General features: G+C 45.2%; 1 protein-coding gene across 3 annotated transcripts in view; it reads right to left on the bottom strand.

Moving 5' to 3' along the window:
* CYSTM1 (cysteine rich transmembrane module containing 1) overlaps nt 1–22,763 on the bottom strand; it is a 34,919-nt gene extending 12,156 nt beyond the window's left edge. Inside the window, exons 1-2 of one of the 3 annotated variants that reach the window (XM_079983709.1) lie at nt 22,599–22,763; nt 7,816–8,069 (exon numbers count right to left, since the gene is read on the bottom strand). In XM_079983709.1, the coding sequence (XP_079839835.1) occupies nt 7,816–8,050 (235 nt within the window). In that variant the 5' untranslated portion in view covers nt 8,051–8,069; nt 22,599–22,763. Of the gene's footprint in view, nt 1–7,815; nt 8,070–9,403; nt 9,532–15,807; nt 15,950–22,598 lie in introns of those variants that run through there. The other 2 variants (XM_079983710.1, XM_079983711.1) reach the window with 2 other exon arrangements.
* Nucleotides 22,764–23,512: the final 749 nt, after the last annotated feature.

The raw sequence follows: 23,512 nt of genomic DNA, 5'->3' as shown, positions 1-23,512 counted from the left end.
TTACTCACCAAGCTCCTCCTTCCAAGCAAGGCAAGGCACTGTGCTCAATGGGGAGTCAAAGTTCCCCATTAGCTATCAGAAAATAATAACGTAAGCGGGGGGCAGATTAGTGTCTCCTCTATCAACAAACACCTGTTTAACAGGCACACACTCCAGGGATTTTCTTTATGAATGCACAATTCCATTCTTGGGTCACTCTTGAACCTACCATGTGGGACTCCAATTGCCACCAGGAGATGAAGCTGTGTTTTCTTTAGTACTGTCCAGGGTGCAAACTGCCTTGCTTCTGTCCTGGTTGAAATTACAGCAAAGTGGGGCCGTGTGCCCTATTTCACAGAGGACAGTCCTCTAATGTGAAGTGGGGGCTGTTCAAATCTACTTTAAATATAAAGGTAGAAAGGAAGAGCATGGATGCGGGTGGCACCGTGGGTTAAACCACAGAGCCTAGGACTTGCCGATCAGAAGGTCGGCGGTTCGAATCCCCACTACAGGGTGAGCTCCCGTTGCTCAGTCCCTGCTCCTGCCAACCTAGCAGTTCGAAAGCACGTCAAAGTGCAAGTAGATAAATAGGTACCGCTCTGGCGGGAAGGTAAACGGCGTTTCCGTGCGCTGCTCTGGTTCGCCAGAAGTGGCTTAGTCATGCTGGCCACATGACCCGGAAGCTGTACACTGGCCCCCTTGGCCAATAAAGCGAGATGAGCGCCGCAACCCCAGAGTCATCCACGACTGGACCTAACGGTCAGGGGTCCCTTTACCTTTAGAAAAGAAGAGCAAGGGATTTGGAGCATATGGCACACACAGTTGCCCCCTGTCAGGGAACTGCCATCGGAGCCAGAGGGAGAGAGAGGGCTCCAGAGGGATTCCGGAGAGCGTCCTGGGATGAGGAGAAGCAGCCCATCTTCTGGGGAAGGAAATCAGCGTAGCACCAGTGGAGAAGGGGGGCAGATGGGGGAATCAGCGAGGCAGTCCCATGACTCCTCGCCGGGGACCAGCGGGGAGAGCATGGGTCCTCCGCTGCCCACACCCTCCTTGCGCAGAAGGCTTCCGCGCAGGGAGAGTAGGCGGAGACTAGGCGTCAAAGAGCTTCTTTGCTGGAAGAAGTTCAAGAAACGCCCACTGACGGATTCTGCCAGCGACTGAGACAGCCACGGGCGAGTGGCTGTCCGGACAGAAAAGGTTCACTCAGGCAACCCAGCCAGATGTGGCGCCGGTTTACGCACGAGCAACCCCTAGAACCATCACACCCCCCAAATGGTATTTGGGGCTAATTTATAAAGTTGGGGTAATAAATGTGAAATCCTTCCTTACACGTATGTCCTGATTTCAGATGTTCTTAGGGTTGTTACCCCTATAGCTACAAATGGGTATTAAAGGGGGGGGGCGGATCTTCTGTTAACTAGATGTTATCATCAAACTATATAGTTTCCACCATTTCTTTTTTCTATTGAATCTGATCGTGGTCTTCCAGATTACTTTTCTGAATTATCTATTGGTGCAAAAAGGAAAGCCATCTACAGCTTTGAGCTTCCATGCTATGCCCACAGTGGTTTGGGTCACACAGCACAACTTGGTTTGTCTTAAACCATGGCTTAATCATGACCATGCCTTGCCCAGGTCATGCGGCTTCTGCCACTTGCAAAGGTTTGTTCTCGTTTTTCTTCTGGCTGACTCAGGTCTATGGATGGATGGCAAGACCTACTATGGCTTCCTTCAGCTGCACTAGGAGGATGAGAAACCAAAAGGGCATGCAGAGGGCAGCGGAGAGGCATGTTCAATATTTAACCACAGTTTAAGAGAAAATGTGGCTGAATGAGGCAAATATATTTGGAGGGGAAATACAATGAATTTATGCATTTGTAGCTACAGTTTATATTCCCCCTGGAATGTATAATTCCCCTAGGAACAGGTTTTTGAAAGATTTTTTAGACAGTTTCCTTTTTGAACTATAGCAAGAAAACCTGTTATTTACTGGTTAATAAAGATACATATGTTACATACAAGCAACTTCCAATTTACACAGGGGATACATTCCAAGGCACCGCACATTTAAGTGAAATCATGTATATCTGAAACACCATTGAAGAACCTTGCAAACACCCCGTTCCCCTTTTCTGACATTTTGGGGTAACTTCCAGGTTTGGTGCAATGCCCATGTTCCTGGTCGTGCACATATTCGACACTCCTAAAATGACTGCTGCCTGCACTGTACAGTGGTGCCCCGCAAGACAAACGCCTCGCAAGATGGAAAACCCGCTAGACGAAAGGGTTTTCCGTTTTGGAGGTGCTTTGCAAAACGAATTTCCTATGGGCTTGCTTCGCAAGACGAAAATGTCTTGCGAGTTCCTGCGGGTTTTTTTCCTCCCCCCCCCCTTTTCTAAGCCGCTAAGCCGCTTATCAGCTGATCCGCTAAGCCCCTAAGCCGCTAATAGCACTAATCCGCTAAGCTGCTAATGGGCTTGCTTCGCAAGACGAAAAAACCGCAAGACAAAGAGACTCGCGGAACGGATTCTTTTCGTCTTGCGAGGCACCACTGTATAAGATTTCTGTTTCCTCTAGCTGCCTAACAGATCAAACATTTATTGCATGAAATGTGCTGGGGATCACCCATGTCAACTTCGTTATTTCTAGTTTTGTAATGACTGATTATTTCAGCTGACTCGTTAAAGACAAAATGGCATGCACATTATTATAAGGAAAAACCAAATATACGACAAGAGTGGAGGTACTTCTCAATTATAAAAGCATCTTATTTGGCTTAGCGAGATAGAAAACTTACAAACACAGTGTGAATGTTGACAGAGCAACCTTACAAGTTGTTTTGTGCAAGATTCTACAAGAAAAAAGTCAACAATAGTAAACTACCCCCACACCTGTAAGTTGTCCAGTGCTAGATTGTCTTGGCCTAAAGTGGCAAAAACCAACCTGTGCCTCCAGCACAAAAACATATCCAGGAAACAAGCAGCTCTGAACTTGTTCTTTCAGGGAGAGTGTAAATCTAGCACAATACTTTACATTACACATGTGTTTATACATACACACACACACATTCTGGTATTTGTTAATATTTATTATTCAAATGATGTCTAGCTTTGGTGACAACTGCAGGGCTGTGCCACATTTATGTTTGTGGTGTCCAATTACGAATTGCTATTAAAAATGTGATATTATCAATGTGCCACTGATGTGAATTGTGCATTAGTTCATGTATTTTGGAAAAATAAATAGAAAGTGCAACTGCATGGGGGGTAGGGTGGAAAGAGAGGCAACTAGCCATTCTGTTTTTGCCCCTGTAACCCGGGTTCCAGGAGCCACGTGGCAAAGAGCTTTTCTATCCCAGTTTCTCACACTGATTGGTCTCCGTTTCTTGTTGGAAAAGGCAGAGTAGAGAACTAGGAGTCCTGAATTGCCAGCAATTGTTTTCCTTTAAGCTGGAGATCAATCCAGGATTGCATAATTCCTTTATTGCATAATCTGGTTGGAGCCAGTAAAAATGTTATACAGATTAGGTTTCTGTTTCATGAAAATGAAAAATACAGGAGGTTGAAGGGGCAGGGGAGGAGAGGCTGGAATCCCAGGTGTCTTAATCTCTCTGTGCCCGTTTGACCACACAAATGTCACTTAAAATGCAACCTGTATGAAGCCAACATGGAGTGCAGACAGCCAGAACCTTTTCCTTTCTAAGAAGAGATGCACATGTTTGTCGTTGTTCTAAAAAAACGCAGCCCACGTGCCTAATTAAACTAACTCTTCCAAGGCTGGATAAAAAACATGATGTGGCCTATTCCCATCTGGAAAGCAAGGATCATTGTAATTACAAGCTTTCCCCATAATTGTATTCCCATACAATGAAATAATTGACCTGTTGAATTTATGTTTGCCATGTCCAGGAACTCTGCACCAATCCTAAATCAAACCCTAGGCTGTCATCCTATACCCTTTAAATGCCCATTAAATACAAAAAGACTTAATTCTGAGTTGATAGGTATGCCATGTGAATTCTCAATGAGTGCTTAAATTTCTCTACAAAATTTTCATATTTGCCTTTTTGGAGGTTGGGGGAATTATTTAAAATTCGCCAAGACTTATTGTGCAGTAGTATTTACAGAAAATATCTAGAGAGTACCTATTTTCAAATGAACCCAGCACAGGAAAGAAGCATCCTGGTTAACAGGGGAAAAAGGAAAGGCAAGCTACAGAGAAGTAAGGCAGAAGCGGGAAAATTACGCTAAAGGAGAGGGCGAAACAGAACCCACCCCAGGGATTCCTCTCGCCTGGTGTTCAGACAAGTTACTTATCAATCATTCACTGGCTAACTCACTTAGGTTGACTCACTTCACAGAAATCACTTAGAAGGCCTGGAACCTGCACATTTTGCTTCATCCATTTCTCCTTAGGAGGGCTGGGAGCCTGCTTTCTCTATGCAAGTTCAGAGTCCAGAACCTTTGCTCAGGGCATTAGAGAAGGAAATCCTGGGTGCCCTGGGACCAGTGAGAACCAATTTGGCAGCCACTGCATTATACAATGCCAAGACAACATTCCCTTTATTAAATGTCTTCACTGACTGCTTGTATGCATGTTTAAAATTATTTTAATACAGAAACACTATAAAATAACTTACATCATAGTAAATAAACTCAGTGTTCAATAGAATTTTATACTATATTTGTTGTCCATTTTTCTCTTACTTCAATATACATTTAATAACTAGAATTTCAGCTATTTTACATAACTCCCCCCAAAAAACATCAGCGTAGGAGAGTTCATTACTTCCCTAATTAAGTTGCTGCATAAATACAAAAAGTAAGAGATATTTAGGATTTCCGGGGCAGGGGGGGGGGAATCTGTTTTCAACTGATTTAAATTTACTTTGCAGATTTCCAAAACCTTTCATGAATTAACGTGCGTCTCTTTTGTGACTCACGGGGTGTCAAATAAAGGTGAAGCGCTGGCCTCTGATACCTCGTGAATCACAAGGTCTGTACATTTCAAATTACTTCTGTGCTGCTTTTCTATTCCAAGGCTGATAAAATGACAAAGACATGACAATAATAGAGTAAAGTTAATGAAATTAGGATTACTACCAAGCAAAACCATGACACTACCAGCAGACAATCAAAAGTGTAAATGAGACACCTATTCTCTTCTACCTGATCATACTTCTGCCACATCAATCTATTATCATTGATTAAAACACAGAATAAAATAGGGCGATCCAAAAGATACCAAACCTGTTAAGCATTTTAAACATGACTATTCATCCTTAGGCACAACACCTTTAACTAGCCCCAATCCTGAACTGTTTTCTAAATTTAAAAAGTTGCTCTAACATCTTATATGACTTTCTACTACGAGAAACTGTTGTGCCAATATATTTGCAAACTTCACCCCAACTCCACCCCTTCTTTGTCACCGCAGGAAGATTATCTTCCTATGAATTATTGAACCTCTCATTTCCTTGCACTCAGTTTATAACCTGAGACTGCAATAAAATGAAAATGAGCTTTAAGGACATGTGGAACAGAGAGGCTTCGGAATGTCTTGCTGTAATAGCTAGCATTACACGTATAATTTTGTAATTAATAATCCCTGAAATACTGGAATCCTTCACTTAATGCCACATAGATATAGAAAGGAAAAGGAGTCCATTCTGTCAGGTCCTGTGCAAGCAGTCATCCAGGCTGGGCCCCAGGGGCTCCAATAGGCCCCTCACTGGCTCTGCCCCAATTGAACTCTTTTCCTACTGGCTGCAATAAATGGCCAATAAATACACTGGCGGCACCACTTGTGAATGGAAGATGGAATAGAGTGGTACTATTACTTCCCTTGATCTGGACACTTTACTTGATGCTGCCTAGAATAGCATTAGCCTTTTTTTGCTGCTGCATCACATTGTTCACTCACATTAAGCTTGTGTTCCACCAAAACCCCTAGATTCTTTTCATGTGTACTACTAGTAAGCCAGGTGTCCCCCATCTTATATTTGTGCAGTTGGTCCTTCCTGCCTGAGTGTAGAATCTTACATTTGTCCCTACTGAAATTCATTTTGTTAGTTTGGGCCCAGTTCACCAATCAGTTACGGTCATCTTGAATGCTGGTTCTGTATTTGGCGATTTTGGCTACCTCTCCCAGTTTAGTGTCATCTGCAAATCTGGTGAGCATCCTCTCAATTTCTACATTCAAGTTATTTATAAAGACATTGAACAACTGCAGGTATTGCCATTGGGCCACAGCTGGCAGATGACACAATGGACTTCAGGCATCTGGAACACAGGGAGGGTGTGGAGGTAGTAATTGAGGTGAGGGGACAGCAATACACAATATTAATACATCCCATCAATAATTGCCCACTAGTGTGGATGGGAAACACTGAGACAGTTTTCGATTGATAGCCCTCATGTGTGGATGAACATGCAACACACACACACTCCCCGCTGGAAACACTGGAACTGTGCAAGCCATATCCACATTAACACTTCAGTGTGCGCATAGTCTATGGCTCAGTGCGCTGTCTGACTCTGCTTTTTTCACACATGCAGGCCAAGACCTGATGCTGCAACTGGTATTTACACAGTAACCTCCTCTGGGTTCTCTACACTCTTCTCCTGAACCTTTCTCCTTGCCTAGTTACCCGGGGTGGTGGTGGTGCAGCTGCAGGAATATGTGGCTTTCATTCTGGGAACTCTGAAGAGCTGGATATGAATGAAAGGGTTCCATGGAGACAGAGTACAGAAAAAGTCAACCGCTTTGCTAGCAGAGTTTGAGATAGGTGTGAAAAGATCTAGGTGGGGACACAGGAAGCCATCATAGAAGGTTGCAGAAGTCAAGGTAATGCATGATGAGAGAGGAACAGCAGGAGTGTCTGGGTTAGAGAGGTAGTATTGGGCGTCCTCAGCTCATCAGAGAAGAGACAATGTGGAGAACAGGCCTAGGAAGGAGCCCCAAGGAACTCACCCACCCACAGAGAAGGGAAGAGCCTTTTCTTCAAGCCTGACACATGAAGTGACAATAATGGCTACCAAGGATTTCACACAGGAGAGCGACTGTTTCCCTCTATATGCAAAACACCCTCAGCTGAGGGATGACACAACCCTGGAAGTCCCAATATTACGCAGCCTCCATTGTTTCAGGAAAGACTTGTGTAGCATTTGCAAGTCACATGAACTAATTTTAAAAGTTGCCTAACCTTCATATATTTAAGTGCCTTATCTTCTATAATTTAATAGCCACTAAATTTGGGTTTGTTTTAAAGCAAAGAATCCCAAGCCCATCCTCAAAAACACCCATGGGACGTGGAGTAGGCTGCTACTGTGGAAACGCCAATGCGTTTGCTCTTCGGCATTCTCTGCAGTGACCTATTGCCACAGGGCCTGAAGAAAACAGGAAGATACTACAGTATCTCAAAACAGGACCTGCCAGTCCAGGACAGGTAACAACCATTAAAATAGGTGTCGATGGTACCTATTATAAAAGGGGCTGGAACTTAATTTACAGAAGGATAGCAAATTCCTACGGTCAGAAAGTCACACATTTTACCAAGAAAGCCAGAGATGCAACTACAGGCAAAGTGAAGCCAGTGGCCACCAACTTATTCTCCAATATGAGAACCATAACAGAAATCTCTTCCTCTTTCAAAAGAACAAACAAGATGGAGCAGAGCACATAGAATATTAATAAGTACCCTCCTCCCAAGTTCACGTTGTTATTCAGAGGACTGGAACAAACATACACATTGCTTCACATCTGTAACAGAAGGGGGAAACCTTCATGAAAAACCATGAAGCAGCGCAGCTCCATGCGTACAGCAGACAATATTACCTGTATTCTTAGGTCCATCTGCATAGACTGGTCCTGGAGGTGGAGGAGCATTCTGCCATCCATAGGCTGGGTAGCCCTGGTAGCCTGGCTGTCCTACTGGATATGGCCCTACGGGCTCTGGTGCATAGCCAGGGTAGGGACCAGGAACAGGTGGTCCACCTGGTTGATGGGTGTAAGGTGGGTATGGGGCAGTTGGGCCCGGGCCAGGATATGGCGGAGGGTTTTCGTAGTTCATGTAGAATGCCAAGTGTTTCCTAAGGACAGAGACAGATTTTACTTTGACTTACATAAGCAACATGCGTTACCACCAGCCATTTCAACAGCAACTTTTGTTTAAAAAATACTTAATCGTGATGTCCCTCACAAACTGATCTCCTACCATAAGGGTCTCTAAGTCAGTCTAGTCAGTCATAGGCTTTACACAGTACATCTCCCCAAGCAGAGCTGTGGCTTAGGCATGCAAATGTCTAGAGAGACACACAACATGATTGATGCATGATTGATGCCCAGGGTTATGAACACAGAAGAAGGCATGCCGAGGGTGTCTGCTTTTCTTTTCAAATTAGAGCAAATTCCTACCCACTAAGGTTGTACAAACAGGGTTCAGAAAATATTCAGACCATGACTGACAAGGACTCATGTGTCCAGTGATCAGATGTAGTGCATGAATGCTTTCTACAGAATTCTGCAACCCTTCCATGACTTTGCAGAAAGTAAATACTGCTGTTTTGCTGATACACAGAAGTCACAGAATTAAGTTTTGTCAAGCACATGATTTTGAGTATTATGATAAAGCACAAAACTTACACAACCCAAACTATGCCCGACTCCAGGAGCCATTAGATCTAAATGCTAGTACTCTTTCAGGAAATATTCCAGTTCGATTTCAAAGCAGCAACCCAAAGCTACACATAATTAAATCAACAAGTATACATCTTTATACAAATATACATATACACATCATGGACATGGGAAGATATGCCCCCCCCCCCCAATATAAATAAGTCAAATACTTATGTTTTTCTAGTGGATGCAGAGATCAGCAAGGATCCAGAACGGGCAAAAGCAAAGGCCCTCCAGATGTTTTGGGACTACAACTCCCATCATCCCTAAGTAACAGGACCAGTGGTCAGGGATGATGGGAATTGTAGTCCCAAAACATCTGGAGGGCAGAGTTTGCCTATGCCTGATCTAGAAGATGCTACCCTGAATCTTACCAGGATTGTCCACACAGCTGTGAAGATGACTGCATACTATTTTAAAGCCTCTAAGCTCTGCAATATGTTCAGTTTGCAAATTATGAATAACTAAACTGTCAGCACAAGCATTTACATTTCATCTTATGGAGAAACACTATTTTGCCTGGTGGCTAACAGCCCTTGCTTGTGAACATTTCTGAACACTTGGGCATGTTTGCTTAGGACTAAACTCAGCTTTTTGATCAATGGGAATTGCTTTAAATATATTTATGAACAGGAATGCAGGTAAGCAAATAAGCACTATTTACATTCCAGGCCTCCACCCCCACATGACCAGCCCACAAACAAACAAAATGCTTTCAACTCATTGTACCCGACAGCATCCCTACCAGAAAACAAGCAGAAATTGGTGTCTTGTCTCTAAGCAACAAAATTCTACAGTACTGGTGGACTATGTTCCAAGGTTGTATAAGCCATCTCTTTTGTTATGTGAACCAGCATTTTTCCATTACAGCAAAGTTAGGATATTCCTGCCTGCTCAGAAAACTTGAGTTTCAAAATGGGAAGCATTATAACTTAATCCAGCCTTCAGCTGACTGTCATTTTCAGCCCAGGACCCCCCCCCCCTCGTCCTCTCGCCTGTCAAGAGAGTGCAGCGCATCCTGGTTCATGCCTGTCGGACTGCAACTCCCCAGGGCACCATCTAGCCGGCCAGATCTACTCCCCTAAGATGAATGGCATCATGCTCAGGGGCCAGGAGGCCTCCTGGAAAGCTGCTTTTCCCCTGCTCTTGCAAGGGCTCTGCGCCCTCTCTTAACGCAGCCTTGCAAATGGTCACCCTGTGCCTGGACTATGTGGGTATCGCTTGTGAGCAAACACCGAGCTGAGCTGCATGGATTTGGAACTGGGCTTTGATAAGCCATCCAGGGCTGGGCGTGACTGTTTGTGCTGCTTGCAATGCAAACCTCAAGATCAAGAGGCTATTAAGGCAGAAGCAGGCAAGCCATTTTTAGTATTTCTCTGTGTGGCAAATGAGCACAGGGGGAAAATGTTTAAGCAGAAGCTGCTTTTCTCTGATGGCAGGGTTCCTGCCTCACGCTAGAAGATGAAACCTTTGAACGATTGTTAGCACATCTAGTTTTGAAAGATAAAGGCTGCATTTCAGCTGGCTGAAATATTTACAAGCTGAAGTGATGCGGTCAGAAGGAAGGACCACTAAATTCAGTGGCGCCCCCTCTCCCTCAACAGTATGTGCAGGACTGCAGGGACAACACATGTCTGATCAGGGATGGGGACCCCCCCCCAGTCTCCCCAGTCAAATTCCCCAAAGGCTGGCCACTAGATCACCTCTGCTACTCACTATTCTATTACCACCAGATGACCCTGATCAAAAGGCTATGTAAAGCTGTTTTTTTGGGGGGGAGGGGTATTTATTATATAGCTACATAGCGGATCAACATATCTGCCTTCATATTTTGGATTCCAGCTATGAGGGCTGTCAAAATGTGCCACTAGACCCCTGTAAGGAGGGCATCTTCAGCCCCCCCAAACCATTCTGCACCCCTCAGTTGCTGCTGTTTTTTTTTAAAAACCCTCTTTTTTCACCTCTCTAGATAACACAGTTGCCTTGAACCAGTTTTGTTCCTGATTAGCCTTAACACAACAAACCTGTTTACCATCCCAGATGCTAATCAGCTATTGAGGAGAGCTAATGATCCAAGGACAGTCAGGGCAGGACAAGGCTGGCTCTCAGTTTCTGAACAACAGATACCAGGCCCTGGGCCCTGCGCCCACGCCAGCCCAGAACGCAGTAGATCCCTTTAGTAACCCAGCCTGCAGCCCTGTGTATCCACGTCACTCTTGTGACTATGTGATCTTTAAGTCTGATTATATCAAAAGCAGTCAGGCATGTTTGTCCTGCTGCATGTCACAAAAGTGGCTACACAGCCTAAGGGAATCGCTGTCTTCAGGCACCCTCAGCTGACAGGGACAGCGGGAGCCCATGCCGCTGAAAATGGGTCCCTACAGTTAGCTGCAAGGCAGCTTCACAACTACGCTGGGCCATTTCAGCATTCCCAGAAAAGTCACTGCCATTGAAAAAAAGGGAGCAGGCAGCTTTCCAGGTCCTGTGTTTCTTATTAGACCTGATATAACTGTAGGGGTCCCAAAGGCCACTTGGCCCAGTGCCCCTTCTAAGGCATGGTCAACCTCCTGAAAGAACAAGTTGCAGGAGGGTACAGGTCAAGTGGAACATCAGAGACAGAAGAACGGTTCTCCAGGGCCCCCTCCCCATTTCTGTCCAAGAGTCACCAGAACCCTCTTTTCTGCCTTCTCCACTAGTGAGCTTTGGCCTCCCACTTCTATGTGCTATAAGAGGCCTTCCTTCTCAGTGGCTTTGTTTACACACTCTTCAGTTCAACATCTCGAGAGGATGTGCTTGTGTCATTCCCCAAGGTGCAATCCATGGTTCCTCTGCTTATTTACATGTCAACCTGGCTTAGCTAGTCATCAGTATGAGGTGATTTTTCCACATGCCTCCTGCTGGTGTTCGTGACACTTTGCTAATCTGATTTTCTCAAAAGCCCCAGAACCTGAAGCAATTGCCACACTCAACCACAAATAAATTCTGGCTACGTCCTTCCCAGGCAGAGAGACTTTAATCCATCCAACACCAATGCAGTGTAAAAGCAGCCTGATCCCCCACAAAGCAGACAGGCCAACTGAGTTGTGGCTTACACAAAAACAAAACAAAACAAAACAAAACAAAACAAAACAAAACAGGGGCACAACATTAAAGGAATGCTGTTGCTCTCCACTTGTACCGAGATCCCTGTAACAAATTAATATTAGGAATAGACAAGAGAGGCAGCCCGGCTGAAAGCGACAGAAATAATAACTGAGTCTGACCCCTTTCAAACAGGAACACTCTTCAGGAATATTTCACAAGAACTTCCAAGAGCAGCATTAGTCACAGAGTCTATATGGGGCTGCAGCATCAAATTTATCTATTTATTTAAAATATTGATAGACCACCTAATGAAAACAATACCAAGACAATGTACAATGAAACAATTCAATACAAGACATTTCAACGTGTTATTAAAAACAAGCCAATACATCACAGTTGCAGTAGCCAAGAGGCCAGGGAGCATTCAAGTCGACTGAAGTTGATTGATTGATTGATTAACCAACCAACCATCAACAGGAGCTCATCCCAGTGTGGCATTTCCCGCTTCTCCCATCCATGTTTAGGAAGACTGCAAAAATGTGCCAAGGTGTTGTGTGTTGCACATTTTGGCCATTTCTCCACTCTACCTCACTGTCTGGGGCAGGAAAGCTACACAGGCCATGCTACATGGCTGTTACAGGGAGACGGAGATCTTGGCAAGAAGCTGCCTGGTTCCATCTCTTGTCAGCTTGGGAGCAGGTGGCCGTAGCTCAGTGACTAGAGCATGGTCAATTCCCGGATCTCCAGGTGGGGCTGAGACAGCTCCCTGCCAGAAACCCTGGATCCCCACTAGGAGTCAGCTTGGACACACAGCACCTTCCTATATTCATGAGCTGAGCTTTCTCTTCTCTTGCCTGAGGGCTCTCTAGTGAGGTCACAGCTGGCAGATGTGAACAAGGGAATTTATTTCTCAACTCACCCTTGAGCTACTTTTATTAATAGAATTACTATTTATTAGTTTTGTATTCTGCCCTTCACCCATAGCTTTCAGGGCAGTTCACAGCATAAAAACACAAAAGACATAATAAAAACAAGAACAAAACCAGCCAATAACCCCCACCTTCCTCCACACATCTAAAAGACTGCAAATCAGCCAAAGGCCTGGTTGAAGAGGAATGTTTTCGCCATGCAAACCTCCCTAGGGAGACTATTCTAAAAATGGGGAGCCACTGCAGAAAAGGCCCTGTTCTCATGTTGCCACCCTCGGGGCCTCTTGTGGAGGAGGCACAGGAAGAAGGGCTTCAGATGAGCGCAAGGTCCAGGTAGGTAGGCGGTCCTTCAGGCATTGCACATTTTCTTCAAGAAATTTCAGCAACTAATATATGTCCAACACCATGAGAACTGCCGGCAGATACAAGACCAGGAATACAGCTTTTAGTTTTTGAAGCCTCTAGTCAAGCTTTTAAAATGGTCCTCATTGAATAAGGGAGTGGCTAAATGGGAAGTTGTTTGAGAGCAATAATGAGTTCATGGCAAAAAAAAAAATTTGGCCCTCTTCCAGAAACATTAATGGTCAGCTATAGGGATCAAGCTGCAGGAAAAGGCACAGGAAGAAACAGAGTGTGTGGCCAGCCACAAACACAAGGATGGAGTGCTGCATTTTAGAAAACATCAATCATCTGCAGATTTAAATCAAATCAAATTAAATCACAATTTAAATCACAATTTAAATTGCTAGTCAGTAAGACTTGATTTAAATAATTTTTTTTTACAAAAAGACTCATTCTTGCTGGTATAATCTTAATATACAACCAGATGAAGGTTTCATTTTTGGAATAATAAAATTTCAGGAATAATAAATTTTCAAAGTAGTTTTTACAGTTATATCAAAAATTACAGATTTGGTTATACTGTTAGAAATACACAGACAGGTAATTATGAAATTATTGTGAGGTTTAAAAAGTTAACTGTTTCTGCTGTACTTTATTGGAAGGGGGAAAATAATCATTTCCTTAATAACAATTTAATCAATTTATTTAACTAAAACAATAACATTATAGCATATGCATCCGTGTTTGTTAACTGATGTGGTTAAACGGGTTTTTTAAAAAAACTTAGACTGTGTTTTAGCACACATGAAAAACTTAAAACAAATCCTTATTTCCTGATGAATAACCTTTGGACTATAATGTAACTTAAATAGAAAACTATCTTTAGAAAGATTTTTCCTCCAAAAGCATTTTATTGTAAAAATCCAATGTAAATTTTAAAAAATCCCATTTTTTTAATATATATTTTTAAAAAATCATTGATTTTTATCCACCCTGCTGTGAACACTACCAAGCAGTCATAAAATGTACAGACCATTTGCTGCTTTGTGAATGGCCCATTGTCAGGGCTGCTCTCTACACATACTTAAAATTTCTACCTCCCTTCCTTATCAAATTAAAAGCTGAAGAACAGAAATGCTTGTACAGTATACTTATGGCGTGCCGAGTTACTTTTATCTCTCTGTGTTTTAATTCCTTAAAACGTGTTGCAACTGAGTAGCTTAAGCGCAACCACTGACTCTCCTACACACGTATTACATTTAGCAACTTATGGGAGTAGCATCTCCATTGACCAAAACGCATTCCAGGAAGAAGTGCTCTCCACAAGCCATATCTTCCCTAATAACCTCATAGGAATTTTTGTTACTGACATTAGTGCTGTGGAAAGACGCTGCCACTTAATTCAGCAGCCACTGGATCCCAGCATTGCCTGCCCCATTTAATCTGAACTGAAACTAAGTCACCCTGCTTTATACAACAGCGGGATTCAGGTATTGCCTCAACTAAAGTATGGCCAGAGCCATACTTTATTATTTTCAAACCATCCTTCACTGGTTCAGATCCTAGGCAATTTACCTTTAAAAAAACAAACCCAAAACCTGTGTGAAGAGATGCGTTTTAGATGCTATTGAGAACTCAATAAGGAGAACCTCCAAGAGGACATTCCACAGGCAGGTGACACTAGCAAGACCACAGTGAGATTTCCCAGCTGGCAAGATCCACAGCTGTGCTCCATCTGTGCCATTTCCCCCATCCATCCACATTTCACCATTAACTTGGGGGGGTGTCTAGGAAGCACCCCTCTGAGGGCCTGATTTGGACCAGTTGCTAACCCCTGGCAGAAACAGAGTTGGACAAACTGTGACTAGGCTTGGTTGCCAGCAATTATTTTTGGCGGCTGCTGTGCTACGCCCCGCTGCTGCCTTCTCAGGTGTGTCTGGTATTCTCAATGAGCATGGCCTAAAGTTCCAGCCTTTCTCAACCTGTGGGTCCCCAGATGTTGTTGAACTACAACTCCCATCACCCCTAGCTAGCAAGGCCAGAGCTCAGGGATGATGGGAGTTGTAGTCCAACAACATCTGGGGACCCACAGGTTGAGAACCGCTGGAATGAAAATAAAAGTGGTGCCTCTAAACAGCAATAGATTGTCTTTTCCACACCATTTGTTATCAGTGGAAAGCATTCCCCATTCCCATTAGAAAGTATGAATTTCTGCTCAGTTTTCCTCTTGAGCTTCCAAGGTGTGGTGTCCTGTTAGCGCCCTTTAACCACCTGCTAGCATTAGTGGAAAAGAGGGGGAGGCATCCAGGTCATGTTTATACCCAAGCACATGCAGAGTGCCTTTCTCTTGGCATTTGGTAACTACAACACAAGGAATCCCAGATGCCTGTTATTATTCTGTAGGGAAGACAAGAGCACTGCTCTAACAGCAGAAAATTGGAGAGGCAGCCCCGTAAAAGGACAAAGTGGAAAGATAATCACAATCAATATAAAATTTAGTGTGAACTCCCCCCCCCCAGTCCCCACACTGCTACCATGCAGACTTCCTTGAGTACCAGTCCCACATACTAGGACTTGCTTCCAAGTAGCAATGCGTAAGATCAGGCTGTGGGAGGGGAAGGAATGGGAATGAGGCAAAAGAGGAGAAGCACAAAATATGGGAAAGGAAGCAAGAGAGGTGTAAAACAGCCAGAAATTAAACTGGGAGAAAAAGAGGAGGAATGGCTACAATGCTACACACACTGACGTGTTACTTCAGAGTCAATGTGCAACAGGAAAAGTCTTGAGGGCTTACCTAATACAAGGGGATGTCAGAGATAGGAGCAACCGTTGCTGCTGCGATCTATGTCTTCAGGGAGGCAAGGAAGAGACTTGCTGCTTCCCAATCATGGGAAAACTAAAATCCTAGATTTGTCCAATGTTTTCTATAGGCGTTTCCTATCTCTATGGTGTGGAGGAGAGAAAGGAGTTGAAAAGAAGGAGAACTAGGGCAACTGAGACATGGAGCTTAAGAGGTCGCTTGAAAACAAGCCCCCCACCCCCAAGGAAAATGGGGGTCAGGGGAGAGAGAGGAAATTGACCTGTTCAGGCCTGTAAGAGTTTAAACAGAAGGGAGGGAGGGAGGGATTTGAGTTGGGTGTGTCATAAGTTAAGGACTCCCCTACTGACACTATGGACAGCTGTGATTCCAAAATGACTCCCAGGGGCACAGTTACCCCATTCAGAACCAGCGAATCCCCCACACCTGCCTGTCTTGTCGGGATTCAACCTCAATCTGTTGACCACCATCCACCCCCCCCCCCCAAAAAAAAGCATCCAGACATCCACATTCACTGCCTTCCTGGTTCTGATTTAAATGATAGGTAGAGCTGGGTATCATCTGCATATTGGTGAAAACCCAGCCTCCCTGATGATCTCTCCCAGCAGTTTCATATAGATGTTAAAAGGCATCTATATGAAGAGGGAGAGGATGGAGCCCTGAGGCACCCCACAAGTGAGCGCCCAGGGGTCCAAGCACTCACCCCCCCACTACTTTTTGGGCACGACGAAGGAGGAAGGAGCAGAACCACTGCATAACAGTGGCCCCAACTCCCAGCCCTTCTAGACGGTCCAGTAGAATACTATGGTTGATGGTACCGAAAGTCGCTGAGAGATTCAGCAGAAGCAGGAAATAGCTTTCATCTCTATCCCTAACCCACCGGAGATCAGCCTGGTGTCCGCCAGATGTTCTGGAGTACCACTCCCACCAGTCTCAGCCAGCATGGCCAGTGGTAAGCAACGATGGGAGCGGAAGCCCAAAATGTCCTCAGTTACCTTGCTGGGGAAGCATTGGGGCTAGCCCTGGATGGCCACCTGTCTGGAGGCCTTTGACCACTGCGCAACCCTAATCCCCCTGTGGCATCCATTACACATCAACGGCTGTGAGGGAAAGTCAACTTGGTTGGGAAACCAACCTCACAAAGGCTCTAAGGAGAAAAGACGCAGTGAGTCTAACCCAGAGCGAAGGGGAAACCACAACACAGGACTTCTCCAATTCACTGCCATTTATTACATGCCTAGACCAGGGATGGGAACCTTCAGTGCATAGCTTAAGCATGGCTACTAGCCCGCTGGACCCACACCAGGCCATGTCCCTCACCAGACCAGCTTGAGTGCTTTTGAAGGGCTAAAATAGGCCATTGCACTGTGATACTGCCTGCCTGCTTGCCTGCACAGAGAGGCAGATATCAATACCCAGTGTAGCCTACTGTACAACAGTAAGAGCAGCATCCATTGCTGAAGTCGCTTTCACATTAGATCTTCCCTAGCATCAGGAGATCCCTGGAAGGTTAACCATGAAGGAATGTAGCCAACAACAGTTCCCAGTTGATGTCTGAATTTAGGAACTATGGTTTGTTTAAACTCTGATTAGTAAGAATAATCCAGGATCTGAAACCTCAGCCTAGGCTTGGTTGAAACCACTCTTCACAACTAGGCCTGGGCGATGTATCAATACTGTTCATTGGTACGTGGCTTCCAGGTGGAAAAATCAAAATTGGAAACAGAACTGTTAGATCCTAAAATTAAGAACTTGTGAAGAATGTATAACTTGCTGTTGAAATGGAACACTCAGGATGAAACGGTGAAATCTGCTATGATTAAATGGGCACAAGATGTTGGACATAACATTATGATGGCTGACTGGGAACAGTTATGGACCACAGGTATGAAATTTACGGCATGTAATGCCCTAAGAGAAAACTTAATGAAAATGATCTACAGGTGGTACATGACACCAGTCAAGCTTGCAAAACTTTACCATTTGCCCGATAATAAATGTTGGAAAGGCACATTCTTTCACCTTTGGTGGACATGCCCAAGGATTAAGACTTTCTGGGAAATGATTTATAATGAAATGAAAAAGGTATTTAAATATACTTTTTTGAAGAAACCAGAGGCCTTTCTCCTGGGCATGGTCGGCCAATTGGTGACAAAGGATAGAACTTTATGTATGCTACAACAGCAGCAATAATACTTATTGCAAAGTACAGTGGTGCCTCGCAAGACGAAAAGAATCCGTTCCGCGAGTCTCTTCGTCTTGCAGTTTTTTCGTCTTGCGAAGCAACCCTATTAGCGGCTTAGTGGCTTAGCGCTATTAGCGGCTTAGAAAAGGGGGGGAGAGAAAAAAAGCAAGCCCATAGAGAAATTCGTCTTGCGAAGTGCCTCGAAAAACGGAAAATCCTTTCGTCTAGCGGGTTTTTCGTCTTGCGAGGCATTCGTCTTGCGGGGCACCACTGTACTGGAAGACACAAGATCTACCCACCCGGGAAGAATGGCAGATGAAGGTGATGGACTACATGGAACTGGCGGAAATGACTGGCAGAATCCGAGACCAGGGAGAAGAGTCGGTGGAAGAAGATTGGAAGAAATTTAAAGATTATCTACAGAAATATTGTAAAATTAAGGAATGTTAGAAAGATGTTGGAATGAAGTTACATAGCTTTAGCAGAAACGTTATAAAGAATTAAGTATAATAGATTGTAATTGGATTAAAGGAAAAAATAATGTTAGAATTTGTTAAGTTAAATGATAGGACAGAAGTTTGAGGAAGATGGATAGGATTTGCTGAAACAAATAATCGAAGTGGAATACAAAAAAGGGAGGTGTGAGGAGGTCGCTGAAATAAGCAAAAGAAAGTTAATAACATTGAAAGTATTGGTTGTGCTTCTTTTTTCTTTCTTTTTTTTAACCGTTTTTGTTTTATTTTTGTTATGTATATGTAATCTTTTTGTTTTTGGGTTGTATTGTATGGTTTTGTTATGTTTAATTCCCTTTCTTTTTTTTCTGTAACTTTCAAAACTTTAATAAATATTACTTTAAAAAAAAAAAAATTACTGTTCATTGGTACGAGGGCCAGACCGCAATAGCAGTTTCACCCGGCAGTACATTGCAAGGGACAGTGCTACCACTGCTACTGAGTTCCTCTGCCACCAGTGTCCAGCACACCGAAGCAAAAACAAGCTGCAGCCGGGTGCTGGAGGCAGAGGGACTCAAGAGCAATGGCTATTTCACTTGCAATATACCACCGGGTGAAACGGACACCTCACTCTGGCCCTCCTACTGGCGAGGGAAGAACAAGCTACATCGGCCGTGCAGGGCAGGCAGCTCATCCAAATTCCTCTGTTGAGGGGTGCATAGCTGCCTGCCCCTCAATGGAGAAGTCTAACAGAGCCCCTCACCTCCAGCTCAAGCAAAGCAGGGGGGGCTCAGTTAGACTTTCCCCCCATCTGTGCCAAGGTAGTGGCGACTGAGGCAAGCCCACATGCGCTTGTCTCATCCGCCACCACCCTGGCATGGGGGGGGTGTTGGGCAGGCTACCTCTTTCTCTTTGCCTGCCCTGCCAAGCAAAGGCGGAGGCATCCTTGCAAACAGAGCCTGACGGACTCTGCACTTGGCTACCACAGCCCGGCTGACTCCCTCTGACCCCAGCATCCTGTGGGAGGAAGAAGCTGTGCTGACCTCAGCTTATGGCCAATACAGCTTGTTCCACTTTCTGTTTCAACACTGCAGTGTATTACTGCCAGATCATGATGTTGGGCTGGTGATACATCGCAATGTTGAAAAGCTGACGTTGCCCAGCCCTATTCCCCACATTACCAGGTAATACCCCCAGCACTGCTGGACTAGACGGGCTGTGCCTCTGGACGGGTTCCACAAGGCCTATGGAATTCAGGTTACAGTAAGCAAGTTCTAAGTCATTTGTTCAAGCCCATTAGAGTCATGAGTCACAAATAACATGAGTTTTAAATATTATGTTGAATAGGTGGCAGCATCATTCAATCCCTGCACACACATTAATATCTGAAGTCTTATGCCATGAAGACAGAACTATATCCATCATGAACACTCAGCCATTTTCCTTTTTCAAGATTCTTTTTCTTCTTACAGTATTTCCCGAGGCTGAACTTTCCAAACTCAGTATCCTTTGCACTTTTCCAGGAAGCATTTCATTTTGCCTCCACACTGGGCCTCAATCTTTAGTTTTGTGCACAACAGGAAACTTCTTAGTCATTCAGAATTCTACTGAAAATAAGATGACCTCACTTGCTTACAGTGGTAATCTGATCAGACTTGGTTCTGTGTCATTTCAGCAGCTATCAACCTGCAGAGAAGCATATTGCTAAGGAGATTCTGAAGAGTAAGCTGAAAGACGACCCAAGTAAAACTACGAAACAACCAAACCTTCTTCAGGCAGTTCAAAGGAAACATGGGTTGGGGCAGCCATGCCAGGAGACCTTCCCACATTCAACAGGAAGGTTTGCAAAGGGGGATTCTAAATGAATTCAGTCTTCATGTCCTGGCAAACCCCTTGCCTTATCAGCGCAACAGTCTAAACACACCTAGCAGCCTCCCCCAGACCCTCCTATTCCAGGTGGGGTGGGAGGGGACTTTGAAGGCAGGTCTAGCACACTCCCTACCTCAATGCCCCTACACACTCCCCACCCCCACATGATGATTGAAGGCCCAACTAGGGCTCTAGCCATATTGCACTTATATTGCTTTCATACACTTTTGCTACAATCCTGAAAGTCACCAGGGCACATTTTGGTGCCCAAGGTGGAAAAAACCCCACATATCTCAATTGCACCAGCAGCCACTGCATAAATTCCAAGTGAACACCTTTCTATTTGTCTGAGCAATCCCGTGGATAGTAGGTTTGCTTTATTTTGCTCCTGCTGTTCTATCCCGTTCTATTTTATCTACTGCTGAATTTACTATTTTTATCCATGGCCTTATTTCATATTCCATGTGGTTTTAAATGTGTTATTTAACTGCTGTGATTTTATTGTTTTATCTTACTGTGAACCAGACAGAAAACGAAAGGGCTAAAAAGCAAGACAGAAAGCGAAACGGCAATAAATGTTGGAATTAAGTAATGTCTCCTGCACAAACTTTTTGAAATGAACTGGAGAAACTGGAAGGAAGGGAAGAGGAAGCACTCTGCACCTTCAGAAGGGGAAGGTTCACAGTGTGACAACTGTGGCATGTGATCATGCAAACCAGCAATGTGCATCTCGACTCAATTACAGTGGAAAGGTTTCAGTGCAGCTGCCTACAAAAACCTTTAACTGGGTTAAGAGAGGCAGGTCTGGAGCACTCATAGATTACTCACACAATTACTGCAAATCATGGAAGCACCTAAAACACTCTATTTAACAAGTGAGCATCTTCCACATGGCCCATGATGTATGCAGGGTATTGTTTTCCTTTGCGTACAAGGTGAAAACTCAGGAAGTGAAACTTTACTCAGGAGTTAATGGGAAAGAAGGTGTCAGACAATCTTGATCAATCAGAAACGGTATGTGACGTCAAAGCTAATGTGAAACTGCCTAATGAGAGCCAGCGTGCTGCTGTGGTGAGAGTGCTAGCCTAGGGCCTGGGAGACCAGGCTCTGAATCCCCACTGGCCATGAAGTTCACTGGGTGACCACCTCTCAGCCTAACCTCCCCGCACAGGGTTGGTGCAAGGATAAAATGGGTTGAGGGAGAACTATGCACTTCAGCTCATCAGAAGAAAGGTGGGATATAAATAAAATAAAATAAATTTCAAGAACATGTGGGGAGGAAAAATAAACAAACTACAGCCCAATAACAGAAAAGGAATGGAGACAGAGGAGCAAATGCAAAATGGCCTTTAATACAAGAACCTGCCTCTATTCTATGGGCTACATAGCTACATATTTGCAACAAGATTCATACTTTCAGGCAGGTCATATAATCATGATTGTGAATTGGGATCAGCATGGACTTCCCTACGGTAGATTCTAAGACATTCTTGAAATGTTAATTTGTTGCTACCAAAAAATCGTCCTACTGCTGCCAAGTTAGCAAGACACCCATTAATATGCTGCAGTCAAAGGTCTAGTTTGAAGAAAACTGTATGCATTTTTTCCAAGCCAGAGACCTCAGGGCAACATAGAGGTTTCCAAGTCCTGCTCCTCCCAACCCCAACTCCCATACAGGGGGGTCATGAGGACGGAGAGGGCTTGACCGGGCCAAGATGACCCAGGGAGCTTCATAGCAGAGCTATAAGGTGGGGACAGATTTTCTCCCCACCCGTCCCTTTAAAAAACCCCCAGCTTAAGGCGAGCATTGGCTAAGAGCTGCGTTTCAGGGACCCACCTGCCGGCCTGCTTGGAATAACCTCGCCCCCCTTTCCCAGCGTCTCCGAAGCCCCGCGGGGGCGGGCTCGGGTCGCCCGGCTGAGCCCAAGAGGAGATGCACCTGCCGGGAACCGGGGCCGGAGAAGCGAGCCCGTCTGGGGGCGCCCGGCTCGGTCAGGGGGCGGCGTCCGCCTCCCCGTCGCGGGTCTGCGCCAAGGCGCGCCACCCCAAACCCGCCCGCCTTCCCGAAAAGGCGCCCCGGCGGAGCCCGCCAGCCCCGTCCAAGCCTCGGCTTGGCGGAGCGCGGCTGCCCTCGAGGTGGCTCCGCCCGAGGGCCAGCGACGCCGAGGGTCTCCAAGAGCCGCGCCCCGAGCAGAGCAGCCAGCCAGCCAGCCGCGCCGTGGCCGCTCCCCCCGCGCGTCTCCCCGACGCCGCCGCCATACCTGCCCCGCGCAAAGGCTCGTCCGCCGCCCGCTCTCCTGGCCCTGGCCGCCTCCGGGTGCTGCTGCTGCTGCTGCTGCTGCTGCTGCTTCGCTCGACGGCAAGTGGGCGCGCGCTGGGCAGCAGCGCCTCTAGAGCCGCAGAGTCTGTGCGCGCCGCCGCGAAGTCACCCGACCGCCCAGGAGGGCGGGGGCTGCTGCTGCGTCACGCCAGGCGCGCGGCCGCCGCCGCGAGCGCGCGCCAAAGAGCTTTCCGAAGGGAAAGTGGCTCGCTCGCGCCGCGCCAGATTTGCCAATACATTGCAAAGAAATACATCGGAAAGCAAAAGGAAGTGACTTCGAACAGTGCTTGATTTATAACTCAGAGCACAACAACTTTAAAACACGATCATGGGGCAGCCAGAAAGTAGAAAACAACGCAGCTACATAAAAACATGAATCACTCCCAAAATATAACTGTAATCGAGCCTCTTAGGTATTATACAAACTCAGTGAAGCTTGTGAACTTGCTTTTGCGGGGTGATCTCATTTATATTAGGTTTAATTCGAGGCAAGCAAGCTCATTTTATCACCCATATGCGGCAGATAAAAATATTTTATACTATACTATACTATCTTGAAATGTTTAACTGTTTCTTGGATTGTCCTTGAACCTTCCCACCACACTTGCCATCCTCTCCTGCCACACCCCTTGGGAACCACTGCATTATTGAGTTTGAAGGGATCCCAAGGGTCATCTAGTCCCCAGTGCCCCAATTTTCCAGGGACAGTCCCAGAATTCCAGAAGCCATCCTGCTTTCTGATCTGATTCCTAGTTTTCCTTTTTCCTCACCTCCATGTTTTGGAGAACAATTAAAATGGGTGTGGGTGCAAAAACAGAGTCCATTTAACCTGAAAATAAAATAACTGCACCAAAT

Source organism: Podarcis cretensis (genome assembly GCF_951804945.1).
Source record: "Podarcis cretensis genome assembly, chromosome: 7".
NCBI lineage: Eukaryota > Metazoa > Chordata > Lepidosauria > Squamata > Lacertidae > Podarcis > Podarcis cretensis.
Note: the sequence above shows the minus strand (reverse complement) of the source record. Positions and strands in the feature narration are given on the sequence as shown.